Here is a 19,415-nt window from a genome sequence, read left to right as displayed (position 1 = left end):
AGATAAATAATATCATTTTATGTGAACATTTTGTATTAACATTTTATAGCTAGTCTTAAATGTAAAAAATAATCGAAGTTATATAATACAAATTTTATTTTGTAATATAGCTGGTGTGATGTAGATAAATCTCTATTTCTAAAAAAAAATGAAAATCATAAAGCTTTCTCTTTCTCATTTGGTAATGAAGGTCAAAGTAGAACACAAGGGTTGATGTGTTTTCTCGTGTAATCTTATGATTTTAGAAGACCCAAGAAACCATCTAATTTGACTCATTTTACTAAAGAGGATTAAAAAATCAGAAAGATTAAGTGACTGAATCAAGGTTAAAAAGTTAATTAGGAACTGCAGATAAGCCAAAAGGCCAGGCTTCTAAATTTAAGATCAGCCCACGCTTCCTCCCCCCCATTCTATAGGAACACATTTGGGAAGCAAATTGGAGATTTTTGACTTATCTGATGCGTGTGTGTTTCTGTGTGTGAGTAGAAGACATTCTGGTACAAAACTTCTTAATGAAGGATGTTATCTCATAAGAAATCACAAATTATTTCAAATCAATCATGGGCTTACAGTATGATACCACAATTAATTTTGATTTTACCATGAATGAGACTTCTTGGATATTTTTTTTTTTGTAAGACCAAAATAGAATTTGAATAAAGAAGAGGTTGGCAAGACAGAGTTATGAGGCTTTAACCTTGCAGAAGTATCTCCAAAGATATAAAGTCCGTTCATTTTGATATGGCGATAGCACTCAGTGGTAATGAGATGATGTTCCGGAGTGTTGACCATACAATCCGTCTTGTAATATTCTTTTGATGTGTCCACCTATGCTACTGGTATTCATTTGTTTCAACTGTGCCTTCCTTTTCCTTTGTCTCCCATCAACACTGTGCTAGAAAGGCTATATTTACAGTCCAATGTTCCCAGGTTCTATTTTCCTATTTTTGCCTATAGGTATCTATAGGAGGAAAGATTTCACATTTAAAAATTCTCAGGGGAAGTTACAGGGACAGAGTTTTAAGATGCAAAGATGTATTTAGGCTTAAAGGCAAGAGGACAATCCACACAGGGGAAACCACATGTGCAAATTCACAGGGCAATAAACAGGAAAACTCTAAGTTTTGTAGCACTAAAAAGAAGGGTGAAAACAGGGAAATGGTAGGAGTTGAGGCCTGAGAGGTAGCCAAGAGTCCAGGTCAGGCAGGGACTCATGCACTATACTTACTGACCTAAGCCTCATCTTGACGATAGTGGGGACTGGTTGAGAGACTTCGAACTGGTTAGTGATAGGCTCAAATGTGTCAAGTAACGCATGTTCTCACGACACACCATTCTTCATCAAGTGTCTCAGTCTTTCCTTTTATCACTCCCTCTTTTTGGATATCCCACTATCATCCCTGCAAAGTTAACCTTTATGGTAATCACCTACTATGGCATGTGGAGTCTTACCTTTTCCTCACCTCCATGTGAATACTCTGAGGGCACAGATCTCAGCCTACCGGTCTTATATTTCCAGGGCTTCCCCAAGAGGCTAAAAATTGTGAGAACTCAGTAAATTTTTATGAAAAGGAGTACTTCTATTTTCTTTTATTAATGTTAAATATATCATATTAAGTTTTTTAAAATAATAAAATCAGTGATTAGCATAATTTTATTGGAGAATGGACTACTTAACCTTGTATTGGTTACATAGAACCTTGGATTCCATGAAAAAAATATTGGGAATCAAAAAATGTATGCCATGCTATGCACCAATTATTTTATCATACTTATATTATGAGATATTTGGGGACAGGGCTGTCCTTCATTCTCCGTCTTTATAAATAAGTAATAGTTGTACTTTGTTCATATTAAAATAATAAATATTAATTTGATTTAATTCAATTCAATAAGTATAAGAAGACTTACATTCACCAGTTGACTGGACTAAATACTGACTGAGAATGCAGTTACTTAAAAAAAAAAAAATCTTTTTTTTTTTTTTCGTGATGACCATTTTAATCACAAAGTGTTAAAAAAATCTTTTGGTTTCTATCTGTCCTCTTATACTCATGAGAGACTACAACAAAACAGAACAGTGATTACAGACTCTCTCTCCGTTGACTCTCTAGCAATTTTACTTAATCAGAATAACAAATATATAAACAGTTAATTCATAAAGGCTTTATTTTGTGATTTTAACTTATGAATTAAAATTTCCAATCTGAACAAAAGAATAAAATGGAAAATTTCCATTGCTTTTTGTGTTATGATGTAAGTAGGTTCACACAGCACTGTTGCTGGCTGGGTCAATTTGTAAAATATATCATGGTCTGCACTTCCATGCTGATAATTTTCAAACAGCCTCTTCCTTTTAAAGGAAATAGTGAAAGCAAAACAGCACGACTCTTCGGTTCATTCATCAAGTCAATGTGAAGGCTTAATTTTCCTCCAGAAAATAGCAAATGTCACTGTCCTACGGGGAACGTGACGTTATCCCAGCAGGGAGAAAGGATGTATCCAGATTGTCCTCTCTGTAGGTCCCACTTGATATTTGACCAAACATTATAAGGTGATCTTTCAGTGCCCAAACCATTGTCTATAAGGAAGACAATGAAGCCAGGTCAACTAAATACTTAGTGTCACTGCAAAGACCTGTGATTCAGATTCTGAAGATGGCATTTTGTTTGCTGGAGTGGAATGCGATTTTACTTAAGTGAAATCCTCGTGCAGCGCTGATTACTGTAAGCAGCAGCTTATCCAGAAAAATCAGTGATAGGACTTGCAAATAGGAACTGAGTAAGAAGGAGATTATAAAATCTCACTCATTATATCATAAAATAGTTAAAAAGTCATCAATCATAACATACAAGTATATATAGATTACTGGATCCAAAAAGCATAGGGCTATCCTCAATGAAAATAAAAAGTCATAAAATAAACTGCTGGCTATTAAGGGACTTTAATAAGAGTTTAAATTGTAAAAACAAATTTTAATTCTTAAAATTACCATTATTAGTACTGATATTAAGCAATTGTAGGTTTTTGTTTTGTTTTGTTTGTTTGTTTGTTTGTTTTTACTCTAGAATAGTCATGACAAAATGTCATGGCTATAGGACAAGTGGATGATAAAATCTTAGAATCCAATAGTCCTAGTCCAGATGAAGGTTCTACAACTTGTTTACAGGGTGGATGGGAGTGTGCAAGGGCCATTACCCAAGTCAATTAATCTCTTTCAGCCTCAGATTTCTAGTCTGCAAAAATAGAGTAATGCAAAAGTCACAGTGTTGTCAGATTAGAAATTATGTATAGAGGGAAGCCCGGGTGGCTCAGTGGTTTAGCACCGCCGTCAGCTCAGGGTGTGATCCGGGAGACCCGGGATCAAGTCCCATCTCGGGCTCCCTGCATGGAGCCTGCTTCTCCCTCTGCCTGTGTCTCTGCCTCTCCCTCTCCCTCTCTCTCTCTCTCTGTGTGTCTCTCATGAATAAATAAATTTTTTTTAAAAGAAATTACATATAGAGAGTAGCCTGCATGATGTCTATGCATCCTCATTAAATAGTATCAACCATCTTTAACTCCCCTTCAGAATAACCCATTATGAATAAGGCTATTCTTTAAATCCATTCAAACTTTGACTCTAGGCCAATGTATAAAAGTATTCTACATTTCTTCTCAAGGAACGGCCCTTAACTATTTTCTGATGTGCAACCATATACATTGATTTGATTCTGGGTTATATGAACAATTGCCAAATCTGGCTAAATGTGTCCAAAATTCAGCTCACCTCCTTCACCCAAATGGCACACACCAACTTGATATCACGACCTTGTCACGCTATTTTTTTTTCTGATGATTCCATCACTCCACTTTCCAACATGCCTGGATCAAGCAATTAGTCCCTGGATTTTTCCAGTGGGGGATTCCTACATCACTTCCCTGCCTCCAGCTTTGGTTCCTCAAATCCATCTCCCAAAAGGACACCAGAGGGATTTCCTAGAAACCAAACTCATCTAACTCACTGTAAAGTCCTTCACGAATACCGTCTACAGACTGGATAATAAGTCCAAACTTCTTAAAGTAACAAATTAAATTTTCCATGAAATGACCCTTTACCTTTCTGCCCCTGCTAGAATGAGTTTACGCACTGGTAACACTGACTAGGCTGGTAATTACCCGTAATGACCAAGCTCTTTCAGACTTCTCAGGCTGTGCAAATAATGTGACATATTTTTTTTTTTAGCTGGTCAACCTTTACTCATTCTCTGGAACTCATCTGCTTGGGAGGCCTTCTAAGTACTCCCTCATTATAACAAGTGCCCTCCTCAATGCCCCAGAAAGCAGAGAAATTGGCTCAATCACACATCTACCATGCTGAACTGAATTTAATTATTTATAGTCCTACTTTAAACCCTTTACTGCAATTTTTTTTTTTTTTGGCCTGCACATGATGATACTGTGTTTATCTTTGTATTTCCATGTCACAGTAAGTGGTGGTTGTGTAATAAAGGTTTGGTTGGACTGAATAGAAACTTTTATTATCATAGGCATCTTTTTTCTAAAGATTTTATTTATTTATTCATGAGAGAGAGAGAGAGAGAGGCAGAGACACAGACAGAGGGAGAACTTGACGTGAGACTTGATCCCAGGACCCCGGGGTCACACCCTGGGCCAAAGGCAGGCGCTAAACTGCTGAGCCACCCAGGGATCCCTAGGCTTCTTTTTCTTAAACTTACTAGTGACAACATTAGACGGGATTCGTGTGTATTACGAAAGAAGGCAGAACAATTTCAAATCTGCCTTCTTGTTTCAGGGGCTCTTTAGAGTTATTTGAGTTTTATATTACAGTGTCTCATTTCTTGATTCATTTGTTTAAGAAACAGAAAAAAAAAGACATTCTTATGAACTTAGGAAAACAACAAAAACATGATATTTTTTTAAGAACCTAGGGCATTCCAGGAATTGTTGAGCTTCTGCAGACACAAGAGACAACTGGACCACAACTATTCTTGCCCTTGTGAACCAAAATTCCAGTGGGGAAGACTCAAGGCAGACAATAAACATCATACCCTAAATAATAGCTCATGGTGGTAAGTGCAGTGCCATAGAAGGATGGAAAGCCTGTTGCAGCTGCAAAAACTCTGTCTGAAAAGACTTCACAAAGTGATAGTTGGGTTGGGGCCAGAAGGACAGGAATCCATGGACAAATGGAAAGAGAAGTGATCCGGGCTGAGAAGGCAAGGTCAAGGTTGAAGGTCGAAGGTAGCTGCCAGCCTCAGGGATGAGAGGACGTAGTGTGAGGGCTGGAGTGGAGTAAGAGAAGCAGGGTGCAGCAGGAGATGATGTTACTAGGAAGAGGTGACACTAGGGAGTGTCCTGTGACTGGTGGCAGCAGGTGAACTGTGCTGGGCTCCACTGGCCTTTTCAGTGATTATATCTTTATTTATTTTTTTTTAAGATTGTATTTATTTGAGAGAGAGAGAAACAGGGAGAGAGAGACAGAGATAGTGACTGAGACAGTACAAGCAGGGAGGAGAGGGAGAAGCCGACTCCCCACTGAGCAGGGAGCCCGCTGCAGGACTCAGTCTCAGCACCCTGGGATCATGACCAGAACTAAAGGCAATGCCCAACCGATGGGGCCATCCAGTTGCCCCATGAGTTTGTCTTTCACATCAAGTCATATGTGAAACCCCAGGAACAAAAAGTAAGGGTGTTTCCTATGTTACCAAAATTTCTCAGGCCCCTGTACAGAGAAGGGACTGGAGGACAGAAGTTTTTAAGAAGAGGTTTCAACAGCTGGGACCACAGAGAAGCGTGGCGTGAATTGGGATGTCAATAACAAGAGAAGGGAATCATCGGTTTCTGTATGTGCTTTTAGGTCAGAGCTTAGATGCGTTGATCGATTGTACTTGGAGTTTGAGAGAAAGGGAGGCACTGAGAGTGGCTCCAGGGCTGTCTGGCCAGAGGAGCTGTGGGACTGGCCATAAGACACCAAGTGGCACAGGTGCCGCTGAAGTGAATGTAGGGCCGTCAGGAACCAAATCCCTCTGGAGGGACCTGCTGGTCTGTAAGGACAGTGGGAGATGAGTTTATAGGTTAGGTTAGAAGAGGAGATAATGGGAAAGGGGCCCACCATCTGTACAAGGGGAAGAAAGGAGGAAATATAGACAGCATGAGGATCAACAGGAGAACATGAGGGAGGAGGAGGGACAGTCCACTGATATCCCTGGGGAGCAGGAAGTCCTCCAACCACGTCTCCACAACCTAAGGTAAGAGAGAGGTGGAGTGTGGTGTGGGTGTAGGAGAGTGCACTCTAGGCGATGGCTAAACAGGGAATGACCCCCTCCCCCTCTCCCCGGTTGGGTTACAGTCCTCCTGTCAAATTGCCTGGCCCTGGTGTAGTTTTGAGACATGGCTCTATAAGGTTGATCTCTTTAAAATTTCTTACTCTTTGGGATCAGTTTTGATAAGCTGTATTTTCTAGAAAAATTATCCATTTCACTCATGTTTTCAGATTTTGCATATATTAAGTTGAAACTTTCAAAGTTTGCATATATTAAGGCCAAGTTGTCTGTTACGATTCTTTTCATTTCCTCTGTTTCTGTAGTATTTCCTTCTGAGAATTTATTGTTGTACTTTCTGCCTTTTTATTTATTTTTTATTATTATTTTTTTAAAGTAATTCTTTTTTTTTTAAGATTTTATTTATTCATGATAGACATAGAGAGAGGCAGGTTCCATGCAGGGAGCCCAACGTGGGACTCGATCCCGGGACTCCAGGATCACGCCCTGGGCCAAAGGCAGGTGCTGAACCGCTGAGCCACCCGGGGATCCCACTTTCTGCCTTTTTAAAGAAAAGATGTATTTATTTATCTTAGAGAGAGAGGGCAGGGAGGGGCAGAGGGAGAGGGAAAGAGAATCTCAAGCAGAGCCCAACATGGGGCTCAATCTTATGACCTGAAACCAAGAGCCAGATGCTGAACCAACTGAGCTACCCAGGTGCCACCTCCTTTTTTTTTTATTAAATAAACTGGTTTATGCTTTTAATTTTTATCTATTTTTTCAAAGAACAAAATTTGGATTTATTTATTGATTTTAGAGATGTTTAGTACTCATTCATACTTGTTATTACAATTGTTAATTCTTTCTTGCATTGTTTTTGTGGTTTTTATTTCTTTTACGAGGTGTCAGAAAATCTGCATGGCATCTTCATAAAAATCTCTCAAAAAGAGAAGAACAGACTAATTTCACAAAATAAAGGAGCAAACATAATCTAGCAGTTTAATTCAAGAATAAAACATCACAGCCTAGTGGCATTCACACCAAAAATGCAAAATAGATTGATTTAGGAACCGATCAAGATCAAGATCAATCATCATATGATTAGCTCAAGAAGGAAAGTCATTACTGTCTTCATAACGTGATGGATACTGTTGTCTTATTTTAAAATGCCAATAAAATTGGAATAAACACTTTCTTACCATAATTTTAAAAATTCTTTTAAAAAACATAAATCGATATAATAGGGAAATCTGGGAGACATTCCCACTTGAGTTAAAAACAAGGCAAGCAGGACACCTGGGTGGCTCAGGCAGTTAAGTGGCTGACTCTTGCTGTCAGCTCAGGTCATGATCTCAGGGTCAGGGGATGGAGCCCCGTTTCAGGCTCCATGCTCAGCAGCGAATCTGCTTGAGATTGTCCTTCTCTCTCTGCTCCTCTCCCAATACATGTGCTCTCCCTCTTTCTCTCAAATAAATAAATACATACGTACAAAAGAATTTTAAAAAAAAAAGACAAGTGTTTTTATTGAAATAATTAGCCAATGAAATTAAAGGAAAGAAAATGGAAAGAAAGATAACAAAATTTTCACTATTTATAAAATATAATCCCGGATAACACTGAAGAATTGAGGGGAAAACTAAAAAGATAATAAAATAATTAAAGAAGAAAGTGGGTTGAGATTAATAATAATAGCTTTCATAGATAAAATAACAACCGGACAAAAGAATAAAGAGAAAAGAGTCTATGGACAATAACAACAAAAGTCACAAAAACAGACCAACAAGGAAATGCACAGGACTCATATAAAGGAATGTTTTAAAAAATAAAAACTCCTGGGATCCCTGGGTGGCGCAGCGGTTTGGCGCCTGCCTTTGGCCCAGGGCGCGATCCTGGAGACCCAGGATCGAATCCCACGTCTGGCTCCTGGTGCATGGAGCCTGCTTCTCCCTCCTCCTGTGTCTCTGCCTCTCTCTCTCTCTCATGAATAAATAAATAAAATCTTTAAAAACAAAAACAAAACAAAAAAAACTCTTGCAGGACACATAAGAAAGAATGGGCAAATAAAGAAACAGAAAGTTCTCACATAGAGTCAACATCAAAAGCATATAATTTAACCCTAAGTAATTAATTTATGAATTTAATGTGTTCCTAATAAAAATATGGTTAAAAAGACCCCACTGTGCTAGCTTACATATAATCCAAAAAATGAACTGAAAGAGTAACCAGGACACTTTAAGGGAAAAGAGCATTGAGGTAGGTTAGCATCACCATATTATGAAGACAGTTTAAAACATTAACAACTAAATGTGTGACAACAGCTCATGAAAAGCTGGGTGAGTTAATGGGATAGAAGGGAAAGTCTCAAATCAAACTCAAAGAAACGAGAAAATGTATGATATAATTCACGTAACATCTCAAATCAATGAGAAAAGGATGAACTATCTAGCAGATTGTGTGGGAAAAATGGCAGAGCAGCCTAAAAAAAAAGTATTGCTGATGGATGATACCTCCTCCTGTAACCTAGGATAAATCCTAAATACAACAAAGATCTAAACCTACAGCATGGATCTATAAAATCACTCATAGCAAATATAAAATACCTGTGGCCTGGGCTTGATGTATCAATAGAAAGACGGGCAGAGATTAGGAACCAGGCTTTATAGGAAAAGTAACAGAATCAGCTCATAGGCGAACTGGTCAAACTTACTCTTAGGCAAATGGATAAAAAATAGATGTTATTTTTTTTACTTATCAGATTGGCAAAAATCCACAATTGATATGGCACACAGCTGGGGAGAGTGTAGGATCACCCACTGTCAGGCTTGACAGTTGGAAGAGGAAATTGTTAGGAGCCCCACGGAAGACCATTTGGCAGGTAGCACTGCGACCTACAGTCGCGTTTGCCCTCTGCTAAGTGAGCCTTTACTGGGGCCATACGTTTGCACATATTCAAAATGATGCTTGTTCAGTGTTATTTATTTCTTGTCAGTTAAACTGCAGTTAAAAGTCCATGGATAGTGTTTTTTTGTTTTTTGTTTTTTGTTTTTTGCACTAGTCCACCCATTTGAAAGAATACTATGTAGCTGGTAAAACCTAAAACCGTTTTGAAGGCATCATTCGGTATCACACTGAAGGAAACACCAGGGTGTGTTGTGAGCCGGGAGACAAACCCAGCAGGTGCCGCGTGAAGGACTATTCATTCCTACTTTCTTTAAATGCATACTGAAAATCTGGAAAGAAGCAAGAAATTAATAAAAAAATAAATAAAGATATCTCAGGTAGGGCCCGAAATAAATGCAGTTGTAATAGTGGGGAGAGTCCTTTGCTTTTTACTTCTGCACACCATGTACGTATATGTATATACGGGATACGGGATACATATAGATAGAGTTTATAGGTTAATGATCAATTCTATTCATAAATCCTATAGATAGAATATATATTTGTGTGTATGTATATATATATGTGTATATGCTTTGTATAGAGGAGATATATATAGATCCACATACTCATGTATATCTATCACCTATCATCTATCAATCATCTATCATCTATCAATCTATCATCTATTATGTATCATCTATATAGCTATCATCAATCAATCTATCTATCTATCTAATCTATCTATTTATGTATATATTTAAGTAATTAAATACATTTTACTCGCGGGACATTGCGAGGTGGCTTCGGACCCTAGACCTTTCCTGCGGCCGCTGTGGAGAGTGTAGGATCACCCACTGTCAGGCTTGACAGTTGGAAGAGGAAATTGTTAGGAGCCCCACGGAAGACCATTTGGCAGGTACCACTGCGACCTACAGTCGCGTTTGCCCTCCTCTACACCTCCAGCTGCCCTGGGACAGCCCTGCATCCCGCACACCTGTGCAAGCGTCTCACCTGTTTTGCGGGGTAAGCTGCTCCTTATTGTCCTTTCCCTACAACTTCTCGCCGTAAGAACGGAGGGTCCCCGGGACCCGGCCCCTCTCATTTTCTGCTCTAATCTCAATTACAGGATGCGCGGGATCAGAGGACCCGGCTGCCCTTCCTCAGGGGCAGGGTGCGGATTATGGGAGGGGGGAAAGAAGGGGGTAGGCGAGGGGGACCCCTGGGGGAGGTGCAGGAGAGCCCCAGGGGGTGTGCGGGGGAGCCCCGGGGTAGGTGCGGGGGAGCCCCAGGGGTGTGCGGGGGAGCCCCGGGGTAGGTGCGGGGGAGCCCCACGGGGGTGTGTGTGGGATCCCCGGGGGGAGGTGCGGGGATCCCCATGGGGGGAGGTGCAGGGGAGCCCCAGGAGGTGTGCAGGGGAGCCTGAGGGGGGAGGTGCAGGGGAGCCCCACTGGGTGTGTGCTGGGGAGCCCCGGGGGGGGGAGGTGCAGGGGAGCCCCATGGGAGGTGTGCAGGGGAGCCCGGGGGGGGAGGTGCAGGGGAGCCTCACGGGGGTTGTGCGGGAAGCCCTGGGGGGAGGTGTGGGGGAGCCCCGGGGGGAGGTGCGGGGGAGCCCCATAGGGGGTGTGCGGGGGAGCCTCGGGGGTGTGTGTGCGGGGTATCCCCGGGGGTGCCGGGGCCCTGGGGTGTGCAGGGGAGCCCCGGGGGGAGGTATGGGGTATCCCCGGGGGGTGCCGGGGCCCTGGGGTGTGCAGGGGAGCCCCGGGGGGAGGTATGGGGTATCCCCGGGGGGTGCCGGGGCCCTGGGGTGTGCAGGGGAGCCCCGGGGGGAGGTATGGGGTATCCCCGGGGGTGCCGGGGCCCTGGGGTGTACAGGGGAGCCCCGGGGGGAGGTATGGGGGAGCCCCGGGGGGTGCCGGGGCCCTGGGGTGTGCAGGGGAGCCCCGGGGGGAGGTATGGGGGAGCCCCGGGGGGTGCCGGGGCCCCGAGGGGTGCAGGGGAGCCCCGGGCGGGGGGCTGCAGGTGCGTTACCTCCTCTCGGCGGGAGGCGCGTTATCCGCGGCCTGGACGGTGAGCGCGTAGGTGCGGCCGACGGTGAGCGCCCGCCCCGGGGCCACGGTGACGAGCCCGCTGGTGCGGTTGATGGCGAAGTCGCCCTGGGCGCCCACCAGGATGTCGTACGTGATCTCCCCGTTGGGCCCCTCGTCCGCGTCCACGGCCGTGAGCTGGAACAGAAGCCCCGCGCGTCAGTGTACCCGGGAGACCCAGAGGCCTCGGTTGCAGGTCGAGACCGACTCTGCCGCAGGCCTTAGGTAGAGCCTACACGTGCTGCGTGTTTGGAGACGCATCCGCGGTCCAGCCGAGTCCGCCCTCCCGACGGAAGGACAGCAGGAGGCATCTCTGGGCCCACCTGCTCCGGCCGATTCAGAAGCGATCCCAGCAGGAAGGGTCATCTCCCCCTCACCCCCCCTTCTTATGAACGAGATAAAGGTTGGGTCCTGAAGACTGGCCTTATTTCAATGGACCACAGGGAAGAAGCGGAAAGCTCCGACAGCAAATCCAGTATCACTCTGGGAAAGTTAATTTTTCCCTCCACCTTAGCCCCTGTTCTGGACACACAAGCACATATTACTGCCCAGAGGCCGAGGAAACCCAGTGGGTGAGGTTGGTCTTTCTTAGGGGCACCCTCCCTCCTGCTCTGGCTCTTTAGGTCCCTAATGTTCTCCTTCCCCCTCTCAGAGACCTGCCTCTTGCGCCCTGTCACCCTTCTCAGTCACACTTCTCTTTAGGAAGGTGGAAAAGGCCGAGGTATCCTTTTTCCAAAACCAAAGAAATGCACCTCCAGTTGTAGAATAACTTATTAAAAAATTAGACTGTCAAGCCCAAGAAAGTTTTTTTTCTTTTTTTCTTTTTTTTCTTTGTTTTTGAGAAAACGGAATAAATTTCAGATGCCCTGCAGCAACCCCACATGATCAGTGTTAAGGCTAATTTGCAGGTGTTCATAGTCATTTTGAAACAGCTTTAGTTATGACTCTCTTTGGGTCATGATGTGTGAAAATGGAATGACCATTATTAATTCAATAAAGCAAAATAAAGTAAGAATTGTTTAATGTGTTAAATAAGGCTCCTTGACTTGCTGATAAATATAAATTTATGGGGGTGAGGGAGCAAAAAAATAAAAGATTCTAGTGGGAAATCTTATAATATGCATTTAACAGACATCCACAGAATTTTCTTTTTTCTTTTTCTTTTTTCTTTTAAGATTTTACTTATGAGAGAGATAAAGCAGAGCACAAACAAGGGAAGGGGTAGGAGAGGGAGTAGCAGACTCCCAGTTGAGCAGGGAACCTAGGAGCTCGATCTCCTGACCTGAGCAAAACCAAGAATCAGACCCTTAGTTGAATGAGCCACCCAGGTGCCCCCAAACATTCACAGAATTTTCTGTTTTCCTCATTCCAAAAGTGACGGATACGGAAGAAGAAAGGTGGCCTCATAAATTTTCACATAAGAAGAAAACAACTAATAAAGGATAATATATATTTTTTTCTGATAAAGAAAATAATTTTTTAGAAGATAATTTTAATAAGTAAATCTATAGAAAAAAACATTTTCTTATTTATTGATATTTTCATGTGTATTTCTAACCCCTAATTTTCGCTTTTATAAAGTAATCATTCTTTATCATTCACAGACCCCTTTGGGTGACCACTGGACACTCTGGTGTACCTTCTTAGATCAAAGGCAAGTGTGCACATACCTTGAAACTTGAATTCAATTTCAAGATCGCCATTTTAATTAATGGCCCATTCAGATGTTCATGCTCACCGTCCCTATAAGATGTATACAAAGTGCCTTACACACACCATCAGGTCTAGGGGGATAATCTGTGCATGTTCTGTTTCTATTTTTAGTATCAACTGCATTTAGAATGATAATGTGCATAGAAATAGTAGCTATGAAAATAATTGAGAGGAAAGAAGGGAATTTGAAAGATTGGCATTCAGTTAGTTCAGATTGGGTATTTGGGGGTGGACAGATGTGGTCGCCAGAAGGAAATGCATTTCTTAAAATGACTCTGGGACTTCCAGGAGGATGACAGACATGCTCCTAAAGGCAAAGGAGAAGGAAACTATTTGCAGAAACAGAACAGATGAATGATGTATATTTATGGAGAATGAGTCAAGCCAGACCAACTCAATTCTCTTTCGCATGTAGATAAAATTAGAAAATTAAGAGTGGGGGTAGCAGAGGAGATATCAATTTTGATTATAGTAAATCACTTAACATAATGTCTCAGGAAATCTTAATTAAAATTTAGCTCAAATTGGATTCAATATTAACATTCTTCCTGGGACTTAAATTGGTTAAAGGAATTTAATGATAAATGGCAATGCATCAAGTTAAGAAGTGTTGAGGAGCATGCTTTGGGGATGTAGGTATTATGGCTGGCCTTATTTAACATTTTCATGAACGATATTGGAAGGGAGGATAAACTGGATAATATGAAATTGAGAAAGGCAACCCATTTGGGAGGTGCTATAAATACTGGAGAGTACTGCAAACCGCAGGTGAGTAAAATAGTCCGCAGACTGCAGAGCCAAGCCAACCACAGATGAGCTGATAGATTTGGGGAACACCACCTCACCAGCTCCACGGAAACCAAAGGCAGGTAGAAAGTTTAACGAGTAAATCAAAAATCGGTTCCACATTTAGGCAATTTTATTTTATTTATTTATTTATTTATTTATTTATTTATTTATTTATTTATGCCTAGACAAATATATTTATTTATTTATTTATTTATTTATTTATTTATTTATTTATTAATGATTACATATATTTATTTGCAAATCTGCCTGCTGTTACCTAGGGCATATGGTCACAGGAGGGAGCAGTGTCAGTTCAAGATCCCCATGGGCCACTTAGCCATACAGGATGGATGCCATGCCAGTAATATCATGGAGTGGTTTCCCTAAACTTTTTAACAGCTGGTTATTTTTTTTTTCTCCCATTCCCACACATTTCTTCTCCCCATGTAGGCGATTTTAACAGATTGACACTATTTTCCAATCCCATAATACTAAACCAGAACACAATAGGCTAAATATCAACATACCTGAGTCCCCAGTGTGCATACAAAACTATGGTGAAGAAATTATTGGTCATCCAAGAGTTGAAACGGGAATGGAGACACTGCCTGAGTATCCAGAAATATGGCAATGTCCCCTGTGAAAGGCCCCAAAGCTGAGGAGTTTAACCTTACCCTCCCACAATTCCTTCCTCTCACTATTCCCATATACACCTGTTGCAGACATCCTGGGCCACTCCTCACTCCCACAATAAATAAAAATAAAATTGAATAAATGCATACAGCATTCTGATTTGTCCCTGTTCATCCCTTTTTAGGTCTGGCTGTGCTTTATGTCTCTCCTCAATCTCCTTCCTGTGTCTAAGAAATTGAAAAGTCATGATTTTATATAAAAGGACCAATATAACTAATGCTAGATCATAAAACAAAATGAAACAAAACCCCTTAGATTGGAGTATCACAAATGAAGCAAGGATTCAATAAAATTCATAGTTCATACAGAAAGAATCACCAGACTTAAGCAATAATCAAGTGTGAATGTGGTATTTTTATATGAATGATGGCTAAATTGACCATGACTAAGCATGTTGACCTGCTGGGTTTTTGGCTCCTCAGCATCTTGGGCTTTGCTTCTAGTAAGAGCCTCTCATGTTCCTTGGAGAGATAGATGCTCATCCCCTTCACAGCCCATGCTTGGTTCCAGCAAAAGCAAGGAGAGTCTGGCCTGGACACTGTCTGGTTTAAGAACTGGCAAGTTGTCCAAGTTGATTTAGTCAGAGTGACTCCTCGGACCCCGGGGAAGAGTGGCTCTTAATTATGAGAGCTAGATTGGTCAGTTTATATCTAACATTTGCTCATCTGTGTGCCTGCGTTGGGTCCTTCCAAGCCAGAGGACCATGAGAAGAAGACAATGCCAGGAAATGGGGACAGTCTCATTGAAGATACTGTTTCCAAATATGCCTGATACAAATGTACCACTGACTTTTTCTGATATAGGAACCAAAAATGTACTGTGTTTTATTTTTAAAAAGAAAAAGCTAGCTTAATTTGAAATTATGTATCTTCAAAATTGGAATCCCAAATATTATAGGAAAAGTTATGATGGATGATTCTCCTTGGCTTGCTTTGTGCCTGTTTGTTCTTCTAGGGGTCTTGTACTTTGAGGTTTTGGTACGTGGTGCCATGTGGTCATTAAGACATCAAATCATCCTTGATTCAGTGTATGATTATTCATTACGATGGCTAAATATCATGCTATGGAAGTGGTAGAGTTGCCCTCATTTAAAAACCATAATTAGCTATTTAACAAGTAATAAAAATATGTGTATATAGATAAATAACAAGTTTATATATTTCCCTGTAATAAAGCAATTGTTTTTTAAGCAAAGAAATTACCTAAATAAATCAAGCACTTTAAAACATATAAATTTCTTAGAATGTTCTCAATCTTTTTATTATTCATGTTAACTACTCAAATCAGGTAGACAAAGAAATAGATACAGATGCGTAAGTTTGGTGATATTTAGTACATGGTAAAATCGTGAATACTCATGTTTCGCTCTTTTTAAAATGATGTTCAATTTGCAAAGTAAAATCTAGATCGATGGCAGGTGGAAACATGCAAATATGAGTTTGGAAGAGTATGGGAAATTCTGTATCGTTTCCACAAGAGTGATGAAGTAAGCCAGCTGAGATCCCTTGGTGATAATAGGAATTAATTCCTAAACTTGATTTAGGGAAAATAATAATCTGGAGAAAAATACTCATTTCTAGATAATTATTGAGAGTCTACAATGGTGCCAGGCACTGTGGTAGGAACTGGGGGTAAGTTAAGGCTGGTAAATAAAAAGTGGACTCCACTTCTTCTCTTCTCCTTATGCCCCTCTCCCTCCTCCTCCTCTTTTTCCTCTTTCTCTTTCTTCTTCTCCTTCTCTTCCTTCTCCTCTCCTTCTCCTTCTCCTTCTCCTTCTCCTTCTCTTCTCCTTCTCCTTCTCCTTCTCTTCCTTCTCCTTCTTCTCCTTCTCTTCCTTCTCCTTCTTCTCCTTCTCCTTCATCTTCTTTTTGGAATTTACCATTAGAGAAGGAATATTATTAAGAACACGGAAACCTATATTGCTCTGTTGTGCAAGCACTAGTGAAAATGGACATAAGCAATAGTGAGCTGCATGGTAGGCATGGACGTCCCCAGGCCTGGGTCACATTCCAGCTTGCATTGAAAGATGGGTGCGTATTGGAGAATAGGGATTACACGCATTTCATCGCAAAGGGAAGGGCATGTGCCAGGACCCTGAGGAAAGGGAAATGGATAAAGGTCTCAGGGACACTCAATGGGGCAACTTGGATAGAGTAGCACATGATGAATCTGAGCAACAAGCAGAGGCATCAGGAAGGGTTTCAGGGGCTTTGATGACAAGTGAGTTGGAGACACAGTGTGTGACCACTCAATGCTGGCAGGATTTACTGGTATTCAGCATTTTATGTATAGTAGTCTCTGTACTCTTTTTTCCCTCCTTTTATTTATTATTTATTATTTTTTTTTTGAAAGAAGGAAAATCTGGAGACAGTGCCACAATTTTAGGGAAAAAGATTTCAGAAAATAGCAGTGGATTTATTTGATGGTTCTTATTTATAATAAAAATTACAATAGAACTGTGCTTGCCTCCAAAAAAATGGATTGAAACATTTCACACCTGACTTAGATAACAAAATGCATTTGAAGAAAGGGAAGCTTTGGTTCATGGTGTAGACCCCAATAGAATAATGAAGAATGAGCCGCCCTGCTTCCCGGGGTGCTCACAGATGACCAGCTCTACCACAGCCTTCTGCTGCTTAGCCATACAAAGTGTTTTGTTCTAGAAACTTCATTATCTGGGTATCTGCTTCAGTCCAGTGTCATCAATGACTAGGAGATAATCTACTAAGAGGGATTTCTTTGTATTCTAACTTCAGCCAGAGAGTATAGGGTGAGCATTGGTGCTGCGGTGGGGAATTCCTCAGGAAACATTGAGGAGACACTCTCTGCCCTTTCCAGAAGCTCAGATAGTGTCTGTGGCTTGCTTTTTTTGATTTTTGGTCAAGGCAGAAAACACCACACGGGGCTTGCAGACATTCACTTCTCTTTCCTAATGTATCATGATGACTCCTTCCATTTTGTATTTTGCATTTCATGTGGATTTTTTCTTTTCTGTTTTTTCCTCGGTCTATTTGTGAAAATATCAGAAGTGCATTTTTTGCAGGCTTGTGTAATAAGTTGCAGAATTATTTTTTTGCTAAACGATTTGTGATATTGCAATTCTCTTCAGACAGTACTTCCTTTGATTATTGTAATTCAACAGAACACAGATTCAGTGCCCTGACACAGCTGTTGTCCTATAATTTTTATGAGACACAGAGATGATGACTAGTATGAAATTTAAGGTCTTATAAAATGAATCCATTTGCATAGTAGAGCTATAAAGACATATGGAATTTTCCTTTGATAAAGGTAAATTATAATCCATCACTTAATATTGATTTGTGAAAATATTCACTTAAATTATTTCAATAAAAAGAAAAAAATATTTTCTTCTTGTTAATACAGTGCTTTTATTTAATTCATTGGTTTCTCTCTAATTCATCATAGATATCTCTATTTTAAAAATTCTGTCCTTTCCTTTATTCTATAAATGTGGTCCCATCTCTACACCTGTCTGTAACCGCTCTTTCAAACTGGCAAAGAGGGGCATTAGGAGGCAGGATTTTTGGTTCCAGTGGTATGAGGAGCCTAGACAATTCTTTTTCTCCAAAAGTAAAAATCTAAGCAAAACATGGGGTGCCTGGGTGGCTCAGTCAGTTGAGTGTCTAACTCTTGATTTTGGCTCAGGTCAGGATCTCAGGGTCATGAGATCTGCACTTAGAGGAGTATGCTTGAGATTCTCTCTTTCTCCCTCCCTCGTCCCCTGCCCCTTCCCCTGTTCACACACTCTCTCTCTTTCTCTCAAATAAATAAATAAATAAATAAATAAATAAATAAATCTAAGCACAATGATCAAAAACACCATTTAGGGCTCTAAGAGCTCACTGAAATGGACAAATTGAGAGAAACTGTTGCAACAATAAAGAGGAAAAAGTAAGAGTCAGTGGCCTTCTTGCTTGGTTATCACTCGACACCCCTGATGCCGCATGTACACTTGACACACGTTATAAAAGTAGGGCTGGCCGTGAAAAGCAGCAGATTTGCTTTAAGAGAGGACATACCGAATATGTTGTGAAGTTAATAAAAGAATCATCACAATGGGAATTGAATGGGGAACCACCTCAGCTCTGCCAATATGAGTTGTGGTCTCAGTTGCTGTAAGTAAACAAGCCAGAAATTCAGCAGAAAAAGACAGAAAATTAGAGTCAATAGAAGGGCTGGATAGGCTCTCCGCACATCTCCGAAACAACTGCCATGCATAGAAGAGAACTGGGGAAATATCCATGCCAACATGAAGGCCTGAGCACTGCCTTAACTTTCTGTGCTCACCCTAACCCACGTTCAGATCAACAGAAAGCATGTGAGAAGCCTATGGGCTTTGGTGCTTTTGCAAATCCCTGGCTGACATGAAGCCACATGGAAATAAAGGATCTAAGCAAAAATCATGCAGAGACATTAGGAATCACAAACTTAAGAGAAATAGGCTCATCAGATGAAGTCCAGATATGTTATTAAAAGATTCCATAGAGACAATACCAAAATCCAGAGGTACTATAATATAACACGAAAACAAACACAATAATTACAAAATAAATTGGAGATTGTTAAAGAAAAACTTATTATGACACTGGCTAAAATGGTAAGGAAGGTATGGTTCAGGCAGGACTTTTGTGATGGGTGTCAGGACTATTACAATAGGGGAAGAGAGAGTGTTCAATTCAGCTCCAAATGCAATAAAGGCAGTTGAGGATTCACAACAAACCAGCGGAAAATTATTAAGAGAAGACATCAAGGGTAGGGAGCTTCTCGTTAAATCAATTTAACAGGATTTTTGTGGAAGCCAGGCCACGGTGATCAGACATCAGGGGTGGGTGAGGAGCAATTTTCAGCCTAATTTCAGAAAGATGAAAAATATGTTCAGGGCAGCAAAAATACTCGTTTGATAAAAGGAAATAATGTATCATTTACGGCTGACTTCTTATTACAAACAATAGAGTCCAGTAGGCATCAG

The 19,415-nt window shown here is 41.0% G+C and overlaps 1 protein-coding gene across 2 annotated transcripts in view; it reads right to left on the bottom strand.

Moving 5' to 3' along the window:
* Positions 1 to 19,415, bottom strand: part of PCDH15 (protocadherin related 15) — a 737,973-nt gene that overhangs the window by 296,818 nt on the left and 421,740 nt on the right. For both annotated transcript variants that reach the window (XM_038576025.1, XM_038576024.1), the window contains exon 13: positions 11,172 to 11,365. In XM_038576025.1, coding sequence (XP_038431953.1) covers positions 11,172 to 11,365 — 194 coding nt within the window. The remainder of the gene's footprint in view (positions 1 to 11,171; positions 11,366 to 19,415) is intronic.

The sequence above is a fragment of the Canis lupus genome, chromosome 26 (genome assembly GCF_011100685.1).
Source record: "Canis lupus familiaris isolate Mischka breed German Shepherd chromosome 26, alternate assembly UU_Cfam_GSD_1.0, whole genome shotgun sequence".
NCBI classification, from domain to species: domain Eukaryota; kingdom Metazoa; phylum Chordata; class Mammalia; order Carnivora; family Canidae; genus Canis; species Canis lupus.
The sequence above is the reverse complement of the archived record's forward strand: the minus strand, read 5'-3'. Positions and strand labels throughout refer to the sequence as shown.